At 43.6% G+C, this 21,197-nt stretch overlaps 1 protein-coding gene and 1 long non-coding RNA gene across 5 annotated transcripts in view; one reads left to right on the top strand and one right to left on the bottom strand.

Annotated features, from left to right (window-relative positions):
- Nucleotides 1-8,035: 8,035 nt before the first annotated feature.
- On the bottom strand, nucleotides 8,036-20,043 carry LOC132530644 (uncharacterized). Of its 3 annotated transcripts, none has more exons than XR_009543843.1 (4): nucleotides 19,964-20,043; nucleotides 15,365-15,522; nucleotides 8,569-8,649; nucleotides 8,036-8,269 (listed from the first exon to the last, which is right to left on the bottom strand). It is a non-coding gene; the product is annotated as an uncharacterized LOC132530644 (long non-coding RNA). The 3 variants fall into 3 exon arrangements; XR_009543844.1 differs by lacking the exon at nucleotides 19,964-20,043 and adding an exon at nucleotides 19,372-19,832; XR_009543845.1 differs by lacking the exon at nucleotides 19,964-20,043 and adding an exon at nucleotides 18,498-18,625.
- Nucleotides 19,148-21,197, top strand: part of SOBP (sine oculis binding protein homolog) — a 159,536-nt gene continuing 157,486 nt past the window's right edge. For both annotated transcript variants that reach the window (XM_060167915.1, XM_060167914.1), the window contains exon 1: nucleotides 19,148-19,404. In XM_060167915.1, the coding sequence (XP_060023898.1) occupies nucleotides 19,309-19,404 (96 nt within the window). In that variant the 5' untranslated portion in view covers nucleotides 19,148-19,308. The remainder of the gene's footprint in view (nucleotides 19,405-21,197) is intronic.

Raw genomic sequence — 21,197 nt, 5'->3', positions numbered from 1 at the left:
TATATGGGTGATTTGTTTAAGTTAAGATCTGAACAATGTGAAACGGGTAGTTTAAGTTGTAGCTATTCGGTTTTATATGTTGGAAGATGTTTCAGCTTCATACTTTTTCTAAAGGGAAATGAATGACCACAGCTGCAATTTGAAGTTGAAATCATGATAATAATAGAGGAGAAAAAGCTAGAGTAAGAAGCGGGAGTCTCACAGTAGGTTTGGGCTTTACTTGTAACACTGACCCAGGGGTCTATTTCATGACAGTAGATTCTTTTGCTATCGTAGAAAGAAGAAAAACAATTCTTCTAAAGTACTTGTGATATAGGAAGCATATGGAGTTTAAAAAACAGCCTGTCTGTGGGCATTCCAAGACACTGAAGCTGAATGAACTGGTCAACATCTTAATCTTTGAAGTCCCCTGGGCATAGAACGCTCTCCTGTTTTTCATTTATCCCAGGCTGTAAGAGAGACAGTCTTTTCTTTAAAAATATTTCCAAAGGATTTGTTGGTGATATTTGCACCTTCATTCTCATATTTTATAATCATGTCTCAGGTTTTTTTTTTCTCTGCAGGACTGTTTGCATGCCTCTTAAGGCTCGAATCTAATGTTTTTATTGGACCTCATTGTTTTTAATATTGATTTAATACGACTGCCATTGAAGGCCCCAAGCGTTTTTACAAGGAGACACTTTATAATTCCTTTATAGGTTACTTGTAATTATCAGAATAAATGAGATATCCCTTTCAAAGGAGGTGGATAGGAAATAAGTAACAAAGGTAGTATTTATATAGATAAGATGTTAACATATTGGTACGGTGTGGGGGGAATCCAAAAATAAATGAACCCACATCCTTCTGTGGATTGCTACAGTATAACCTCTTGCAGCTATGAAAGCTAGTGAGAAAATCATCTTTATTGATTAGGAACTCAAAATAGTCTTTTATCTTGCATACTTCTTTTCCTCGGGTCCCATTTATTATTGTAAAATTACCACTGCTTCTATATTTCTCTTTATAATGCCTTTTGGAGTATGGTTTGTTAAAGCTGTATAGAGTGATAGTTAAGATACTAGGCTCTGGAATCAGGCTAGATCTAAATCTTGGTTCTATCACTTCCTAGCTGAATGTCTTTGGGCAAGTCACTTAACCGTTCTATGCTTTGGTTCATTCATCTGTAAAATGGGTGTAAAATACCTATATACCTACCTTATTATAAAATATTTTTGATTATAGTTCAGCAAATATTCACTCCCATCTCCCTTGGGGTATGACCCCCACCCCGCCCCACTGATGTTGGTCTTGGTCATGGAATACTGGTAGAAGTGACAGTGCGCCAGTTCCATGCCTGGCAGCACGTGTTTTCACTTGCCCTCTTGTTCTCCTAACGTCACCATGAGGAGCATATACCCCAGGTAGCTGTTCTTCCCAAAATAATGAGACACTTATGGAGCAGATCTAACCTAACACGCACCCTGGAGCCAGTCTCCCCTGCCCACAGCCTGAATTAAAGCTGTGCAGCAGAGCTCAGCCTAGATCACCCAAACAGCTGGCCTGCAGAAGGATGAAAAAGAGAATAAATGCCTGTTGCTGCAAGGTACTGGATTTTGGGGTGGCTGTTACAAAGCATTATTGCAGCAGTAGCTGACTAATACATAAGACTATTGTGAGGAACAACTAAGATAGTTTAGATAAATCATTTAGCCTAGTGCTAGGCATATAGTCAGTGCCCTGCTCAATTAATGTTTACTATTATTATCATAATCATCACTTTCATTTTTTTTCTGGATAAAAATATCCAAATTATATATTGTGATTAATTTATACATATTCAGTGTTACACCATATACAGCGAACAATGCTCTGAGTTAGGACCTACACAGCTCCTGGCATTGGCGATAAATGGTGCTTGTTCTGGCAGATGCTGACATCTCTGAAACTCTGTGGCTCATGTGGTTCCACCTCTTCCCTCCTTCAGCCTATTCAGTCTCTTATCTAGTTTGGAGAATATGAAAAACCTGTTTCACAAGCATACATTTAAATATTTCATCTTATGTTTATGCCAGTGGCTACTGAACTCCATTTTTGCTACCTTTGCTCTCTTTTGGCCTCCAAATAATAGAATACTAATATCTAGTATATGGGCTATGGAGGGGGACAGATAGAGAAGGAAGTCCTCTGGGATATAAGTCAGGAAATTATATGAGGTGTAAGGAGTGGGGACAGATGAGAAGTAATGAAAAGTCCCAGCTTGCCTTTTATTTAGTTTGAACTTTGCTTGCTATATAAATTTTAGTTTCCATTACAGTTAATACCTAAGGTTATACTGTTACATATAATGTGTTAAAAAGAAAAGATGTGTATCAAGAACTCTCACTAAAAATATGAACTCCACATCATCACGTACATAAAATCAAGTCAACAAATATTTATTGGGCACTTGCAATATATCTTTGCTGATATGTGATAACATATAATACATACCATATTTTATTGATCCTAAGACACACATTGGTCCACATTTTAACATCTCTGAAACCAACATGCAGCTTACAATTGATGGTATGTGGTAGGTTAATTGTCATAGCTTTTGTTGTGATTATCGATCTCTCATTGGCTTACTATGAAACCTATTTCTTATTCACATTATGTAGGGCTGTGGGTTGGCTGTGGCTCCACTGGCCTTTGCTCTGGTTGGTTTGACCGGGCTTGGCTTACCTCTGCACAGCTACATATGTCGTTCTAGAATCCAGGTGGAAGGACTAGCCACTTTCTGGGACTATTCTACCATTATCTCACGGTTGAGGGAAGGAGCAAAAGCTGAATCTAACCTCACAGGCACATTTAAAGCTGCCTGGATATGGCCTTTGTCATGTCTATTCACATTCAGTTGGTCAAAGCAAGTCACATGGTCAATCCTGACAATGGAGCAGGGGAAGTATACTCCATCCACCCTGAGGCTGGGAAGGGGCTGTGGGCACAGAGGAATAATAACGCAATGTACCACAGCAGCATTTTTTCTTTTTTCATGGTACATAAAACAATGGTGTGTCTCACAATAGCTGGCATCTTAGAGGCAATGTAATACGATAATCTATATTAGGATTTAAGAGAATCTGTTCTTTAGGCATAATATTTTTATGAGCTCGTTTTTACTTTTCTCTAGTTGGGTTTTAAAGGCTAAAGGCAGAGATTCATTTACTGTTTCTGTGTTTCTATTTCCTCATTAAATCAGAACACTTAATAATGAAGGTATAAGAGACTTATTGACATTCTTTTGTTAATCCTGAGTTAAGTCATTATTGTTACCTCTCTCACCCTAATTTCAGCAGATAAAGGAGGCTGAATTATGAAAAGTGATCCAAGGACTAGGCTCTTGACATCATTTATCATCAATTCATTTGTTAACTTATTTGCACAACAGATACTTGTAGAGCATCTACTACGTGCAGGCACTTTCCTGGCACAGGAGATTCAGCGGGAAATAAGGCAGACAAGAGTCTTGATCTTATGGAGATTGTATTCTAGTGGAGAGTGACAGACAACAAACAGATAAGTGAGAAAATTTAAGGTGCTGAGAGTACCATGAAGAATAGAACTCATTCATGATTATGTAATAGAGAACAACACAGGGGTAAGTGTTTTAGATGAAACAATGAAACCTGGTAGCAGGGAGTCAGCCATGGGGGACTCCTGGCCGGGGAAAGTATTCCAAGCAGAGTGAACAGCAAGTGCAAAGACCTCAGGGTAGTAAAAGAGAAGAAAGAAGATCAATGTGGCTAGAACGTGGTAAACAAGGAGCTGAGTAAGTTAACGTATAGGTTGGGCTGTTGTAGTAAAGAGACCAAAAAATGCAATGATTTAATGCAATATATAGCCCTGTGTCTTGCTCATGTTAAAGACAAGACAGACCTGGCTTAATGGTATTGGGGACCAATGCTCTTTTTATCCTGTTGCTTTGCCATGCTTACCATGAGACTTCCATCTTGTGACTTGAGATGGCTAGTCCAGCTTCTCCTCTTTAACCATCATACTGGTATTCTAGTCATCAGAAATGAGGGGAAGGGGAACAGAAGCCACATCCCTTCTATTTAAAGGCACAACTTGGGAGTTACACACATCCCTTTGCTCACATCCTATTGGCTAGAATTTGCCATATGACCAAATCTAGTTGTGAGGGAGGCTAGGAAATATGGTCAGTAGTTTGAATTCATATACCTGGATAAACTTTGGTGACTCTATTTCTAAACAAAGTAGAGACAATTAGCTGTTAAGGGACAACTAGTAGTCTTTTCCACAAAGTGAGTGGTAGATAAAATTAGTAATATAGGCAGAATTCTAAGTATGTAGAACCTTGCCAGTCATGGCAAGGAGTTTGGATTGTATTTTAAGTATGTGTATTAGTTATCTATTGTTGCTAACAGATTTTCCCCAAAACATAATAGCTTAAAACCATTATTATCTCATAGTTTCTGTGAGTCAGGAATTTGGGAGCCAAATAACTGGGTGGTTTTGACTCAGGGCCTCTCAGATAATTGGAGTCAAGATATTGACTATGGCTACAGTCATCTGAAGGCTTGACTGAGGCTGGAGGATCTGCTTCCAAGATGGAGCATTCAATTGGCTATTGGCAGAAGCCCTCAGTTCCTTGCTGACTGTTGGCAGAGGGCTTCAGTTTTTCACCATATGGACCTCTTCGTAGGGCTGCTTGAATGTGACATAGTATCTCTCTTCCCCCAAGTAAGTGATTGATTCAAGAAAAGAGAGCAAGAAGGAAACCACAATATCTTTTATGTCCTAATCTTGGACATCACACACCATCACTTTTGTCACATTCTGGTTCTTACAAGCAAGTCACTAAGAATAGCCCATAATCAAGGGGAGGGGAATCAGGCTTTATTTTTTCAAGGGAGAAGCAACAAAGAATTTATGGACATATTTTAAAACCATCACAGTGTGACAGGAAGTCACTGGAACATTTTCAGCAAGAGTGTGCAAGTTCTGTTTCACATTTTTGAAGAAATGGTCTGGTTGCTTTGTGGAGAATGGACTGCACAGGGACAAGAGTGGAAGCAAGGAGCCCAGGTAGGTGGCAGTTACTTAGTTTTGGCAATAAATAAATGGGCCTAATATTAGGATGGGTGTGGAGGAATTAGAGAGGATACTGAGATTCAGGCTATGTTTCAGAAGTAGAGCAGACAGGACGTCATAAGATATCACAGAATCTAATGTTATTGGGTATCATTTGCTGTTCAGATTTTCAATTGCAGTGCTTTCTTAAATTGACTGATCATCAGAATCCTTGGAGAGCTTTTAAAATATGAATTACTGGTCTTTACTTCCAGACAACCTACTTCAGTAGGTCTGGGCTGGGGAGATGATCAATCAAAACTGGAATCCACTGCTCCACTTATTCAACGAGCCAATTAGAAGTGCAATTTTTATTGTTGTTTTTGCAAAAAGGAGTTAGTTACTATGCAGTGGGCTCTATTATCCAAATACTCACTTTTTTCACACAATCTCCTCTCCCCTCTGTTCAGTCAGATACCAATTCCTATGGATTCTGTCTCTAAGGTAACTCGTAGAAAGAATCCCTTCCAACTACTACTGCACTAGTCTAAGCAATAATTTATTACCTCTTGGACTTTTACAAACACCTCTTATGTAATTTCCTACTTCTGATCTCTTCTTCTGCCTTTTACCTGTTGTCAGAGTGATCTTCCTGTCCCATATTTATGATCTTATCACCTTCTAAAAAAGACTCAGTGGCTTCCTAGGACTCTCAGAAAGAAGTCCACTGTCCTTTAGGATGGTATTTGCAGCCATTGACAGTCTGGTCCTATCCTACATTTGGGGTGATCTCATAGCCCCCTTTAACATACTCATCCTAGGCCCACTGAATTATTCCCCCTTCCCTTTCCTCCATTTGCACTTTCACGTCTTGACACTTTTCTTCACACTGTTCTTCCTGCCTAGGATGTCCTCCTTCTCCCTCCCTCATCTGGCAATATCCTACTTCTCATTCCTCAAGGCCCAGCTCAGATGGTTGCCATCTCTATCCTTCACTCAGAATTAGTCAGCCCATTTTCTGAATTCCCATCTCATTTTAAAAACACCTTTATTATTTATGTTTATGTTCACAGTGCCTAGTAGTATGCTTGCCCTTAGTAGGCTCCAAAAAAAAAGTTTACGTGGACAGAATTTATTTCCTCCTCTTTATCTAATTTTTATGCAATGGAGAAAACAAAAGGCAAACTCATATCAGAAGTTTGGCTAATGAAGGAATATTGGATGCCTTCATGGCTGTTACATTTTCAAGATCAAATCGTATTATATGTTTCTGCATTTGTAATTGAATATATAGCTATTTCCCCTTTATGTTAAGAGGTGATAAATCTTTTTTAAAAAATAAGAATTTTAATAAAAATTTGCAAAAGGATCAGCCTAAAATGAAAAAAGAAATTTGGCTAATGAAATGTACATGGAACATATACCCCGAGATCTGAACACATTCAGCACAGTCTACACCGACTGCACTTTACAACCACATATGGTGGCATCAGTAATTCTGAGGAATTGCAAAATCCTCACAATCCAAATATTTTATTAAGAATTCCAGTGACAAGATCTGAAATATAAAGGCTTGTGGGTCTTTTTAAAGGCTTAATCACATTTAGTTAGAAATTTAAGTTAACAAGAACATTCCATTCCCTAAACATTCCAATTAATTGCTGTTTAGCATATGGGTTACCAAATTTGCCTTTTTGAAGTCTGCATTTAGAGATTGAAAATAAATCTATTAGGATGAAATTCTAGGTCAGTCAGGTTTTGATTTGCCATATTTAATGTTTGCACAATTCCACCTTTGCCTGACCTTTCAAAATTATTTTAACAGCCCTACATTTACTTTCCTAATGGAATGATTTGCTACAAAGTGGCTACAGCTGGTAGTCTGGAAGGACATTACAACATTCCTTTGGCTGTCAAAATCCATCTGTCCTTGCATTTAGGGGAATTCTTCATCGCGTGTGATCCTGGGATATAAGACCTCACTTTCCACTGTGGATGCCAAACAGTTTGAATCTCATTCTCCCCACCCCCTGGAATATGGAACAGGGGCTCCAACACCTGGGCATGGACCTTCCCATCCAGGCCTGTGAACCCCGAGGTGAAGATGAAGGAGAAGCATCTGGGGCAGCTCATGGGGTCAGCATGGTGTCCAATTGTCATTTCTAGAAGGTGTGGTATAGCAGAAGCAGAGATGGTGGCATCTTGGATAGGGTGTTCCTGTGGCCTGGCCTCCTGAGGCCCTGGGTTCTTGCCTGTTTCCCAAGCCTGTTCTCCCAGCCTCTTGGATTCTGTTAACCCCCTTTCCTCCAACATTTTTTTTTCTTTAGACAGTTAGAGCTCGTTCTGTTACTTGTAAGCAAGACTCCTCACCAAAACCATTGGTAATACAAGGTGGCAGGGAGAATTCTAGACTCTACTCAGACTGCTGGCCCACTTACTAGGCAAATGCTGAATGTCTTAACTCTCCATTTCCTCATCTGCCAAATGGAACACAATCTGTAATTGTGTCAACTGTGTGAAGATTGAATAAAATAATCTCTGTAAAATATTAAGCATGGTCCCTGGTGCATAAAAAGCATTCAAGAAATGGTAGCTTTTGTATTACTAAAGTCTATATAATTGTCCATGTGTTCAGTGACAAAACTCTACTGCTCACCACATAAAAAGATGCCTCTGTTCATACTCTGTGTTCAATGTTGAACTTCCTTTTTTTTTTCCCCATGCTGGTGTTTTGTTTTGTTTCCCAGTTTAGGGCTTCGGCACCTTCCCATACTGTACATCCTGAGACTTCCTCAAGGAGCGCAGCTTCTAGTCACTGTCCCCGGATCTTCTCTCTTCTCTTCCATCTGTCCCTGCCAGCTCTCCCTCACCTCCAGACTCAAAAGGAGATCAGCTGCACTAAAGACTGGCTGACTTCAGATGGGAAGGGCAAAACTGGCTTGAAGCAAGAGTCCTACTTCGGCATCTGGTACACAGATTTACTGACTTTAATGGAATTAAAAAACAAAACAAATGCACAGCCTATATCCCAAGACTTATTATAGCATCCTTAACTTATCTACTTAGCTTTTGATGACATTTTTTTTCTTCCGCTGAAATGTATAATGTCTTCTCATAGTGAAACTGTGGAAACTTTTCCACTCAATGTCCTCCCTCTGGGATGTAATAAAGAGACAACTCAGGGCCGAACAGCACGTTGGAGACAAATTTTCTGTGAAAGAAAAATGTTTTTTACAACATGTAATGTTTCTCAAAGGAGGTGGGTCAAAACATAGATATCAATCCTCTGTAACCATTTACTGAATACCATATTTGGTTTGAGAATATTAAAATGTAGTATGTTATTTTTGAAAGGTTGAGTATTTTGTTATGGATGTTTTAATTTCTATAACATCCATGTAGAAATTAGAATTATTTACAGTATTTGCATGCTCTCTTTTCCAAAAAAAAGGTGATAGAAGGGCTGAGCAGAGAAGAGCAGAACGTGGTGTAGGTCAAAGCATATCTCACCTGTCTGGGAGTCGGCTGACTGGGGACTTTTATCAGGGATCGGCCACTTCCTAGTGTGACCCTGTGCTCAGCTTCACTCTCCTAAGGTGTGAAATGGGAACACGTATACTCTCAAGCATGGTTGTGAGAAATAAATGACATAATTTGCACAAAATACTTGGCTGTAGCAGGAATTCAAGACACGATAGTTGACGATATAACCCAACATAGGATTGTCAGAGGGCTAATTGTTTTAATGGCATTTGATTATCTAAAGGAAATGTGATATTATTGTAAGTCTACATTAGTATCTATATAAATCTAATACAGAGAAGCGTTCTGATTTCATCAATGGATGTCATCGAGGAAGGCAATGACAATTCATGATAACTCAGATACTAAGTTGAAATTTATATTTACTAGAATTTGGCCTAATTATTAAAAATGTTCTGTGTTTAAATTGGTCTTATTATGATATTAAGGCCATAACCTCAAGGAAACTATTCTTGCTTGGGTGATACTATTAGATAGTAAATAATTAGGCAGATAATGCCCAAAATTTACTTCAGGAGCCAGAAAACTCCATTTAAAAAAATCGTTTAAAAGCAAATTTGAGTTATAGGGTAAATATTATGTGTGAGCTATAAGTATCAATGTAAAAACTTTAGGTATTTGCTACATGTAAACTTTTTCTTTCGTTATAACTGAACCCAATCTCTGTTTCACAAGACTACTATGCTAGAAGGTAGAAATGAAACCTTCAGATAATCTCAGTTGATTTAGTCTTCTCTCGTGTCCATCCCCTGCACTTTTCTCACTGGGCTGGCATCTACATGACAGGTGGGTGGGTGGGTGGCATTTACTCCTCAGCCACTGTCACCTCTCCAGCTGGCATCCTCTGATGTGGAAGTCCTCATGGAATCTCTGATCAAACATTTTGGGGGCAGGCCTACTTCAATTTTGTAGTCTCATGGAAGCAACATAAACGCCCACCAACAGATGAATATACAATATAAAGAAGTTGTGGTGTACATACACACACACACACACACACACACACACACACACACACACACACTGGAATATTACTCAGCCATAAAAAAGAATGAAATAATGCCATTTGCAGCAACATGGGTGGACCTAGAGATTATCATACTAAGTGAAGTAAGTCAGAAAGAGAAAGATAAATACCATATGCTATCACTTATACGTGGAATCTAAAATATGATACAAATGAACTTATTTACAAAACACAGACTTACAGACACAGAAAACAAACTTACGGTTACCAAAGGGGAAAAGGGGAGAGGGCTAAATTAGGAGTTTGGGATTAGCAGATACAAGATACTGTATATAAAATAGATAAACAACAGGTCCTACTGTATAGCACAGGGAACTATATTCAATATCCTTTAATAAACCATAGTGGAAAAGAATATGAAAAAGAATACATATATATGTATAACTGAATCACTTTGCTGTACACTAGAAAGTAGCACAACATTGTAAATCAACTATACATCAATTAAAAATTAAGTATAAATTAAAAAAAATTCTGCAGTCTCTCAGAGCCACACCTGCTCCACTCTCAGCCACACATGAAACACACACTATGGTGAGTGGAGAGTATTTACGGCAACCCCAGGACCTTCTGTCCAAGCCCTCGCACACCGCTGTGCCTACCCACACTGTGCCTGGCTGCACCATGCTGGGCTGGCACTCTTCCAGGCTGCATCTCAGAAAGGAGGCACTGTTCGCCTCGACTCTCTGCCCTCTGCCTTCAGATTCCCTCAAACCTAGCAAGTGTGCCAGTTGCTCCTCTGACACCCCAGGGAACTGGGACCCGGGTGGGACGCTTCAGTGAGCCTCCATCCCTTGTATAAACTCCTTTGCTCCCTCTTCCCCGCAACCACACAGAATCGTAATCCATTTCTGGACTGGGAAATCTTCCTTTGGCTTATCATTTCTTTTTTGGAACCTATTTTTTAAGGCATAGACTTTATTGATTTATTTAGGCCGTGCCGCACAGCTTGCAGGATCTTAGTTCCCCTACCAGGGATGGAACCCTCGCCTTCTGCAGTGAAAGCACAGAGTCCTAACCACTGGACCACCAGGGAACTCCCAAGGCGTAAATTTTATAATCTAAATCCTTCAGGTCATTGGGTCTTGATACTCAAAATCTAGACTTTTGAAATTCAAAGAAGAAAGTTTTCTCTCAAACTTTTTTTTTCTGCCGTGAATTTCACAAGCCCATTTTAAATCTCAAAAGTCACAGACAACTCATAGTTTTGTGAATTTCTTTTATAACAGCCTTACCCTGAAGCAATGGATGCTAAAGTCTAGTTTAAATGAATGAGTGCATGGGGTAGAAAGGAATTAACAGGTACAAACAAAACAACACTTCTTAATACATCAAAATATTGTCTCACCACAAATGGAAGTTGCCCTATACCTGGATTTAGTTTATTCTTCATTGCCTGGCCTATATTATTTTCTAGTTAATGGCTTGAGAGATTGACTATACAGTTGGACAATGGCCAAACCATGTATGACAATAGGACTCTGACCCATTCTTTTTTATATTCTTTTCCATTATGGTTTATCCAAGGATATTGAATATAGTTCCCTGTGCTATACAGAAGGACCTTGTTGTTTATCCATTCTATATGTAATAGTTTGTATATATATAACTGAGCCACTTTGCTGCCCAGCAGAAATTAACATAACATTTTAAATCAACTAAACTTCAATTTAAAAAAATTTAAAAAAAGAAAAGCCAAAAAAAAAAAAACAAAAACACTGACCCATAATCTCCGAAGCAACAAGTCAGAGAAGCCAAACCAATTTCTCCACAATCAGCCCAGAATGACTGGAACTTGGTAAAAGACTGCCAGCTTCCCAATTCCTTACCACCACCCGCTTCCAACTCAGGACGAACTAGAGAAAGCCAATATGCTCCCCAAACTGATTTTCCCCCAAAGTAGGATGCCCTGCGTCTGGTTAGCCCTCTCCAGCTTCTCCAAGTCAGCAACCTCCAATCAGAGCACACCTGAAGCCTTTTTTTTTCCTCCCTATAAAGTTTTTCTACTCCTATGCCTGCCTTTGAGTCTCTGCTAAATGCAAGTGATGGTGGCTGACTTCCTTGCTCTAAATAAACAGACCTTGCTTGTTCTCATTTGGATGGTCTTCATTTATTTCCACAGGTTTACTACACATAATGCTGTTATATTCAGACATACACATTGGTAGTTGAGCTTAACATTTTTTTGAGCATAGAGATGCTTGGGGTAAATAAGCACTAGGCTTTGATCTCTGCTTCAATGGATAAAATTAAGAATTATAACTCGAGGGCTTCCCTGGTGGCGCAGTGGTTAAGAATCCGCCTGCCAATGCAGGGGGCACGGGTTCGAGCCCTGGTCTGGGATGATCCCATATGCCACGGAGCAACTAAGTCCGTGCGCCACAACTACTGAAGCCCACGTGCCTAGAGCCCATGCTCCGCAACAAGAGAAGCCACCGCAATGAGAAGCCTGCGTGCCGCAACGAAGAGTACCCCCACTCTCTGCAACTAGAGAAAGGCTGAGCGCAGCAACGAAGACCCAACCCAGCAAAAAATAAATAAATAAATAAAAAAGAATTATAACTCGAATTGACCATTTCCTTGAATTTAGAGGTACTGCTATGCTTGCCTCAATGGATACGGTAGAAATATTCTTGAAAATGTATATGAAAATCTCATTTTTATGCATTAAAATTATTACATTTTAGCAAATTACTATTAAAAAGGACCCTGGTGTACATTAGTTTGAAAATGAAGAACATTTTTGTTATCTAGACGATTATTCCTCATGTGTCAGGTTTCCTTAAATTGGCACACATCTGTATTAGTCTGTACATATAAACCTAAGGCTATTGTAAAATAATAATGATCCTCAGAAGAGCAGATGATACACATTTGCATACAGAAATTTGTGCACGTTTATTTTTAGTTCACTTTAATGGACATTATATGGACATAACAACACCCAAAATATAACTCACTATTCTCACTTCACAAATAAAGAAATGAATGTTAATGTAAAATGACTTGCTCAAGGCCTCACTAAAGTATGAAGCCCCTTATTCTCCTGCAAAGAATGTTGAGTCTGTTTGAAGCTACCAGCTGGGGAGCTTCTTATAGCCCTATATCTGACAGAAAGCCTCCATTTTTTTGAGAAGGTCATGGTCTTCACCATGACACCATGGCAAAGGGGGTGAGGATGTTCTTGGAACAGCAAGGAGGGAAGGGGATCCCCATTCAGGGAGGTGCCCAGCTGAGTTAACCTGCTGATTAATGGCAGAGCTAATCATGGCCTGATGATCCACACAGACAAATAATGGAACCAGAAAGAAATTTAGGCCTTCCCATGCAAAGGGGGTTTCTTTACACTGTGCATTTGTCTACCTTGATCTTAAAATAAAATTCTGATCTCTTATCCATCCCTTATGTGCAGGCTCCATATGATCTGGCCTCTGCATTCCTCTTTCACTACTTTTCCTACCACTCTTCACGCTCTAGATACTTTCAATTTCTCCAACGTGCTGAGTACATTCTTCAGCTCCTATAGAATTCTGACCAGAACACTTTTCTCCAGGATTACAAGACCTCTGCATAGGCAGTCCTTCTTATATTTCCTATTTCAGGTCAAACTTCTCCTCCTAAAGGTCTATCTTGACTATTTTAGCTAAAGCAGACCCCAACCTCTATAACCACCCTACTCCAGTTCCTCTCTATCACATTGTCCTTTTATGTCACCTATCTGGATCGAAAATTGCCTTCTTTTATTATTATTTTTAATTTTATTTATTTATATTTTTGGCTGCGTTGGACACAGGCTTTCTCTAGTTGCGGCGAGCAGGGGCTACTCTTTATTGCGGTGCGCGGGCTTCTCACTGCAGTGGCTTCTCTGTTATTGAGGAGCACAGGCTCTCAGAGCATGGGCCTTAGGTGTGTGGGCTTCAGGTGCGTGGGCTTCAGTAGCTGTAGCACACGGGCTCAGTAGTTATGGTGCACAGGCTTAGTTGCTCCGTGGCCTGTGGGATCTTCCTGGACCAGGGCTCGAACCCGTGTCCCCTGCATTGGCAGGTGGATTCTTAACCACTGTGCCACCAGGGAAGCCCTTCTTTGATTATTTGTTTGCTTACTCATTGTCCCTTTTGTACACTGTAAGCTTAGTGAGATTTTGGGAACTTGTCTGTCATCTTTGCACTGGACCCAAAGCACTCAGAACACAATTCCTGGAACATAGTGGGCTCTCAATACACATTTGTTGAATAAGGGAATGAATAAATCATGAATCTCAATTGAGAATGACAGATATGTACCCATTCCTCAGAAAAAAATGCACTGAATATTTTGTATATCATTTCAGGAGGTTCCAAAGCCCTGGAAGCTCACCTGTAGGCTCCTGATTAAAGCCCCTGCATTATAGTTATGCTGTTTCATAATGTTCTTTTTGAAATTAATTCTGAATTTTGTTCTTTGAAGTTAAACATGAGCACGAATTTTGAATGTATGCTTAAGATGGACTATAACAAATCACAGGCCAATTGCTGCTCACTGGATTTGAATAAAATAGATCTATGATATTTACATTACCTGATCCTAATGACCATATTTCAGTGAATGAAGAAAACACTGTGGTACAAATGTTAAATGGTCATCCATATCCAGTTCTCCTGTCCTTTGGGGAACATGGTGGATTCAATTCCCAGCTTCCCTAGCAGTTGGGCAGAGCCATATGACTAATTCTACCCAATGGATTGGAGGCAGAAGTGACCTATGTCACTGCCAGGCTGGAGCATTTAATTGCTGTGTGAGATCCTCCAGGGCTCCATCTTCTCCTACTTAGTGGCTATGGAAGTACATGCTGGTACAGAGGTGCAATGCCAAGCCGTCACATGGAAGACAGTTGCTCTGGAGAGTCACACAGATCTTCAGCAGACTTTGTGTGAGCAAGGAGTATAAACCTCTTTTTTTTTTTCCTTTTTGCAGTATGCGGGCCTCTCACCGCTGTGGCCTCTCCCGTGTGGAGCACAGGCTCCAGACGCACAGGCCCAGTGGCCATGGCCCATGGGCCCAGCCACTCCACAGCATGCGGGACCCTCCCGGACTGGGGCACGAACCCGCGTCCCCCGCATCGTCAGGCAGACTCTCAACCACTGTGCCACCAGGGAAGCCCCCTCTTTTGTTTTAAGTCTCTTAGATTTTCTAATGATTTGATATTGCAGCATAAACTACCATAACCAAATATGCCACTGATTGGAAAATACGCTATTATTTCATATACCAAGGAGGGAAAAAAAGCTGTCACTTATAATCGAAAGAAGTCTTGTAAGATATATCACAATTTCAGAGATGTTAAAATTAGAAAAATGTGGGTCTTAGATTATATAAAATACAGATTGTTAAAAGGAATTTGTCAAAGAAGATTAGTATAGTGTCAAGAACTCGAAATCCAGAGGTGAACAGAAAGTTATGGATTCAAATCCCAACACTTACTAGCTTGTGACTTAATAACTTAGCTGTGTAAGCCTTAGTTTCTTCATCTGTGAAATGGGGATCACAGTAGATGCTGCCTCATAGGGTTTTGTGGATGTTAGATGAGACAGTTCTAATAATGTCTCCAGCATAGTAATTTTCCCACATATTTTAGTCACCACATTTGGTTAGATCACAGAGCTTGTTCAAAAGGAGCATTAATTTCAAACAATATACAAAAGTAAGTTTGTCATTATGTCATACTGCTCAATCAGCAAATATCTATTAATTCCTTACCAGGCATGAAGACTGGGCTTCCAGTTAGGTGTTCTTGGAGATAACAAAGAAGCAGATCTAGGGGTTGAGGGCTGAAGGCAGATCACCCTGGGGTCTTCCTATCCACTCTCCAATGTATTTTCTGGAGGAATCAGGCTAGAACAAACATCAAGAGCAACCTTGAAGAGTAAAAGAAGTCACAAAAATATAACTGAGAAATGAATGCATGAAAGGTCAGTCCCGTGCTTATTTTGGTGACTGGCAGGACTAGTCACCAAAGGGAAAATTGAAGACTTTTTCTATGTCCAGGGTCTGTCTTTGGTGCGTTTGTGTATGTGTGTATGTGTGAGAGAGAGAGAGAACAAGCTGATGATTGGAGAGCATAAGGCTAAGTCAAAGAAGCAAAAGAGTGGCTCTTCTGAGATAAGTATGAGATTGATTGTTCCTGTCCACATAAGGTTATACTCTTACAGGCTGTATGAAGTTATCCAGGGAATATTATTGGACTCATGGTATTCATAAAGCAGCAGCTTGTTATAATTGTCCTCATCTGTAGCACATTTGAAGAAACCCACACCTTGTCATTGCCAACGTGCAACAATCATCAGCTCTGAAGTTTATTCTAGACTAAAAGTCTCCTCACACATACTTTATGAGCTTTCATTCTGTCACTGAAGATGTGCATTGTGGGCTGTAATTCAACATTCTCACCTCGGTTTTCTGGAGGACATATGCCTTAGAAGGAACAGGTGGCTGATTAATATGACTATTTTTATTAAATGCCTGAACAATGGCAGAGCAAGTAATTTTCTTTAAAGGAAGTATAGCTGCCTTTAAATATAACTCTGGGCTACAGTTCACCTTTTCTGTTTATTCTTAACTTGTGAAACTGTATCTTAGGACTTGGGGTATATAACTTGGTATTTGATATCAGCTGAAACACAGTGAATCAATTGTAATGGTTCTGGCACCAAAGGAAACAGAGGGGACTTAAATATGTTTCCAGAAGACAAAAAGCTTCTCTTTGTGTACACTTTATAACATATGTTTCCACACTTTTAGAATATTCGAAAGTCCAAAAAAAGTTTTCTCACTATTTTTCATTAAAGACTGAGAGGACAAAACAGAGAAGACTAACTCCAACCCACATACCATTTATCAGATATTTTGGATGAAATCCAGATTGAAAAATCAAAAATATTCCCTCTTCTTCTCTCCCTTCCAGCAACGGCATTAGGATGCTTATTCCTCACTGTGAAATACACCCACTCTCACACACTCGGAAATGTGTTAACGTTCCAGGAAGGGGGAGGGGGTGGTTAGTGCAAACAGGTTTGGGCTCCTCCCCGCATCCTTGCTGCCTGGGTCGTCTTAGATCAGCTGTGGGCTACTGCGGGCTGCGTGACCTGGCCAGAGCACTTGGGCTCACAACCTGTGTATACCTGGGTACACTCCCAGAAGCTACCGGTAATATCTCGAATAGGGGACCCCTGTACAGCAGAGCACTCCCTAAAACCTCATCGACCCTTACCTCTTGACTTTTTCGCGTCCGGGATAACCGCCCCAGGATTTTTAACTTTCCTTGGGGCGTTTCGCGCGGACCCTTTGCAGGCGCTGCGGAGCCTGCTTCGGCCCCGCTCCCTCTGGCCTCTTGGCTCGCCTGGGATCCACTAGCCACGCGGAGCCGGGTGCAGCCTCCTCTCCAGACAGGGAAGAGAAGAGGCGAGAGGAGGTGCTCAGGTCTCCTGGGTACCCTCCCAAGCATCTGTAATTTGATCTTTACGAAACAAAATGATGCTAAAAGGCAAAATAGCCAACATGGAGGTACTCAGCCCTCCTGAGTACGCTCCCAAAGAGCTCTAATTTGACGTTTAAGAAACAAAACAATGCCAAAATGCAAATTAGGCAGTGCAATACCCAGGACGAGCCTCGTTTGACAGGCCAAACTGAGATTTTAATGGAAAGGTTACTCATATCCGCACACCGAATTCATTCTGTCTTTTAGTACTTAAAAAAAAATGTGTAATTTTAAGTTCCACTGACTTAAAATTCCATTGACTGTCAGAATGCACACTCCACTATAACACTCAGTGGAACAATGGACACCCCCATATCGCATTGTGTCAGGTAATTACGAAGTGTAGCGGCGCCGGAAAGCGAAGCCCGGAACGTCAATGTGTCCCCCGCCGCGTGTACGAGCGGTTTAGGGCTGCGTGTCTCACCGAAAACTCATCAAAACGTTCAGGCCAATGCCTCAACCCAGAGAGGGAGAAACGCCATCCGAGCTTGGCCCCGGGCGTGGACAGAGAGGCCCAAAGAGTAGGCGAGCGAGCACAGGGGGAGCGAGCACGTCTCGGGGAAAGCAGACGCACGCAGGGAAGTCTAGGGGAACGAGTGCACCCAGCGGGTAGGGAGGGTCCCGCCCGGGGTGGCTAGGGAGTCCCGTTCCCTGGAGAATGGAACCCACGCGGGACCCTGCGCTCCCAGCAGCACCCAATCTTTGGGGGGTTAAACTCAGGGCACCGGGACAAGAGTGCGCGCGGGGTCACAGGGTAAGGCTGTTACTTTGTAGTGAGACGTTGTGTGTGTGTGTGTGAGAGAGAGAGAGAGAGAGAGAAAGAGAGAGAAAGAGAGAGATTGAGAAAGAACTGGAAGGAAAAGAAAGAAAAAAGAGCAGGGAGCTGAAGGCCGAGATGTCCTACTTCTAAGTGGTTCATTGAGAGGCAAAAGCCTTCTAGCAAGCGCAGTCGTACGTAGCCCGCGCCGCATTGGGGACCAGCCGAGCAGGGCGCGGGGGTCTCTCCAAGGGGCCTCCAGCCTCACGAGCCCGGAGGTGGCCCCCAGAAGGGGACACTGTCCTGGCAGCTGTGGGGAGGTCGGGACTGTGGTTTCCTTCTTCCGAGACCCCGGCGCTGCCATCCGGAGGGGGCGAGCTCAGTCTGCCTTCTTCGGGGGGGAGGAAAGCGGACCTCTAGCAACGCGACCTCGGGTCCCCGCGCCCTCCCACCGCCCAACCTCCTCCCCTCAACCACATTCATTTTTCCTCAGCAGCTTCTAGTTCGGGCTCAAAACCCAACTCCGAGCCCACCCGGGCCTTCATCACGGAGCTAAGGGGGACGGCCGGAGTCGGAGAGGGCCCGGGGAGGCGTCGTACCGAGGTAGCGGCCGTGAGGGGCTCCGCGTCCCGCGGGTGCCCGCCGCGGATGAGCCAGCGGCCGCGAGCAGCCCCCGGAGCCGCGCAGCATCGGCGTCTACAGTGACGGTGGAAGCCACGCCCGCTCGGGAGCTGGGGGCTGTCCTAGCCCCCCCACCCTTCCCCCGCCCGCCCCCTCCTCCCGGCGCCGGCCCCCGGCCCGCCCCCGGCTCGGCTAGCGGGAGGCGCTGGGCGCCTGGGCTGGCGCGCTCTCCTGGGCGCGCACACACACACACACACACACACACACACACACACACACACACACACACACATCCACGCACGCACGCCCAGAGCCGCTCTCTCCGCGCCCGGCCCACGTTCCGCTCGCCCATGCAGACGGACAGAGCGACGGAAGATGGCTGACGACTCCACGGGGCACCGAGGATGCAGCCTGGCGGCGGCGGCGGCGGCGGCGGGAGCGGCAGAAGCAGCGGCGGCGGCAGGGGCAGCGGCGGCGTTGGCGGCGTTGGCGGCGGCGGCGGCGGCGGCAGCGGGAGCAGGAGCGGCGGCGGCGGCGGCATCCCCGAGACTCCTCGAGCTACCTTTCCCTCTGACAGCCACTGACGTTCTCCGCCGCTAGAAGAGACCCCGCTTCTCCGGTGCCCGCCTTCCCTCCCCCCCGCCTAGCCCCAGCCCCAGCCCCGCCAGCACCGCTACCTCCGCCAGCCTTGCCACCATCAGCACCACCTCCACCACCGCCGCCGCCGCCGCCACCACCGCCGGCGGCGGCAGCAGCCATTTCATCTCCACAGAAACCAGACACAAAAACATGGCAGAAATGGAGAAAGAAGGGAGACCTCCGGAAAATAAAAGAAGCAGGAAACCGGCTCACCCAGTGAAAAGGGAGATCAATGAGGAAATGAAGGTATTTTTGGACTTCGGGGCCAGAGAGCCTGAGCTCTTTCTTCCGCCTGCTCCCTTTGGGCCGTTGTATAGATTCGGAGGGTACAGGGGAGCGCTTGTCAGTTTCTGTAGGATGCCCAGAACGCCTCAGCTCCTCCTCCAGGTGCAAACCGAGGCCAACTCTCGGGCTGCATCCCCGAGATTTGCCTTCCTCAGATTTGATGGGGGTGGAGGGGCGGCCGGGAAACCACATACTATTTAACCTTATAAACCCCAGGTTGGTAACAGGCGCGTTTCAGAGGGAGGGGACCGGGAGCCCAAGTGGCGGGTGGGTATGGTGAAGAGGCTTTCCTAGTCGGTGGGGTAGTTTTTTCCTCTTCCTCGGGAGCCATCCCTGGGATCCCTCCAAAGTTAAGAGCAGTCGGGCCGGAGCAGCCGGGGAGCGCTGGATTCCACCCCTCTCCCCAGTTCATCTCCCCGTTCCTCGATCCCGCTTCCCGACTAGAAGCCAGCGGCGACGGTGTAAAAGGGGCTGTCAGTGCCGGGGCGAGTTGTGGCCCGAGCGGCGCGGGTCTGGGTACCGTTTTGACGGCCGGCTCGCTTCGCACGCAGCTGCTCGCTCCTCTCACTCGTCTGCCTCCGCCTCCCGCTCGTCTTTGCATGCTCCACTTCCCAGTTAAGCAGACCCGGGCAAACGCCGGTGCAAGATAGCTGTCTGAGGGGCGGCCTTCGCAGAGCGCCTGCCCATTGTTCGGAAAGGCCAGCCCGGAGTCCTGTCGGCGAGGCCGGGCTCCCCGCCAGGCCAGCGGTGCTCCAGAGGTGGCGAGCGCAGCAGCCTGGCGCTCCAGCTGTTCGCGTTGGAGTGATTGCACAAGAGCACCGCTCGGCTCCGGACCCCCCTCGTCCCCCCCCCCACTTATTTTCCATGAAGTTGCAGGTTTTGCCCGGTGAGGGTTTTGTTTTGTGTTGATTTCACGAGTCTCTCTTGATTTTTTTAAAAAATTGTTTTATTTGTATTTTTTGTCTTTCTGTGAGTTACAAACAAGTAGCAGATTTCAGGGGGGACTTTAGTTTTCATTCTGCAGCCGTCTTGGTGTTCCCCATCTTCTGCATAGAATCCTTAACACTGCCCACTGACTTGGTCAGGTTGGTTAAGTTGCTATTTAAAAGACAAACGATGAAGATGGCAAGCAACTAAGTAAAATTTATTGCGGTTTGACGTTGTCTTGATTAGAACAAGCATATTCTAGAGAGTGCCTTGAATGAAGCCCATGTTTAGAAAGGGGCACACGGATAAATACATCCTATATCTGTACCTAGGTGCCTATGCTTAGCGTTCCTTTCTTCCAGAAAATGTCTGTAGCAATCTGCATTTTGGAATAAGGGTTTTTATTTCTGGGTGACGAATTTAGTGCCTGGAAGCATGAGGTGCAGCATCAGTCCAAGGAGAGTTAAGGAAGATTTGCCTTGGAAATCAGTGCCATTCCTTGTGATGGAAACCTCCATTGATTCCATTGATAGACAATTTTTTAAAAAAGAGACCAGCAGGAGTTGTCTTCCCATGGGGATGGAATTCAAACAGTTTACAATAACCATCCTTCCTCACTCGCCTTTCCCTCCTGTCCTGCATTTCCAGATTACTTTTCCATTTCATTTTAAATTGGGAGTGGAGGAAGAGGAGAGAGGTAAAGCCACTAAGAAGTCACAGTGTGCACTGGCCCTTTAAAACACTGTCTAATGCGATCTATATGGATGGCAGCTTTTAAGTTTCATAGGTTCTAGAATTACAAATTAGCTAATTTTAATCAAAACATG

The sequence above is a fragment of the Lagenorhynchus albirostris genome, chromosome 12 (genome assembly GCF_949774975.1).
Source record: "Lagenorhynchus albirostris chromosome 12, mLagAlb1.1, whole genome shotgun sequence".
NCBI lineage: Eukaryota > Metazoa > Chordata > Mammalia > Artiodactyla > Delphinidae > Lagenorhynchus > Lagenorhynchus albirostris.
This window is presented reverse-complemented; position numbering and strand designations above follow the sequence as displayed.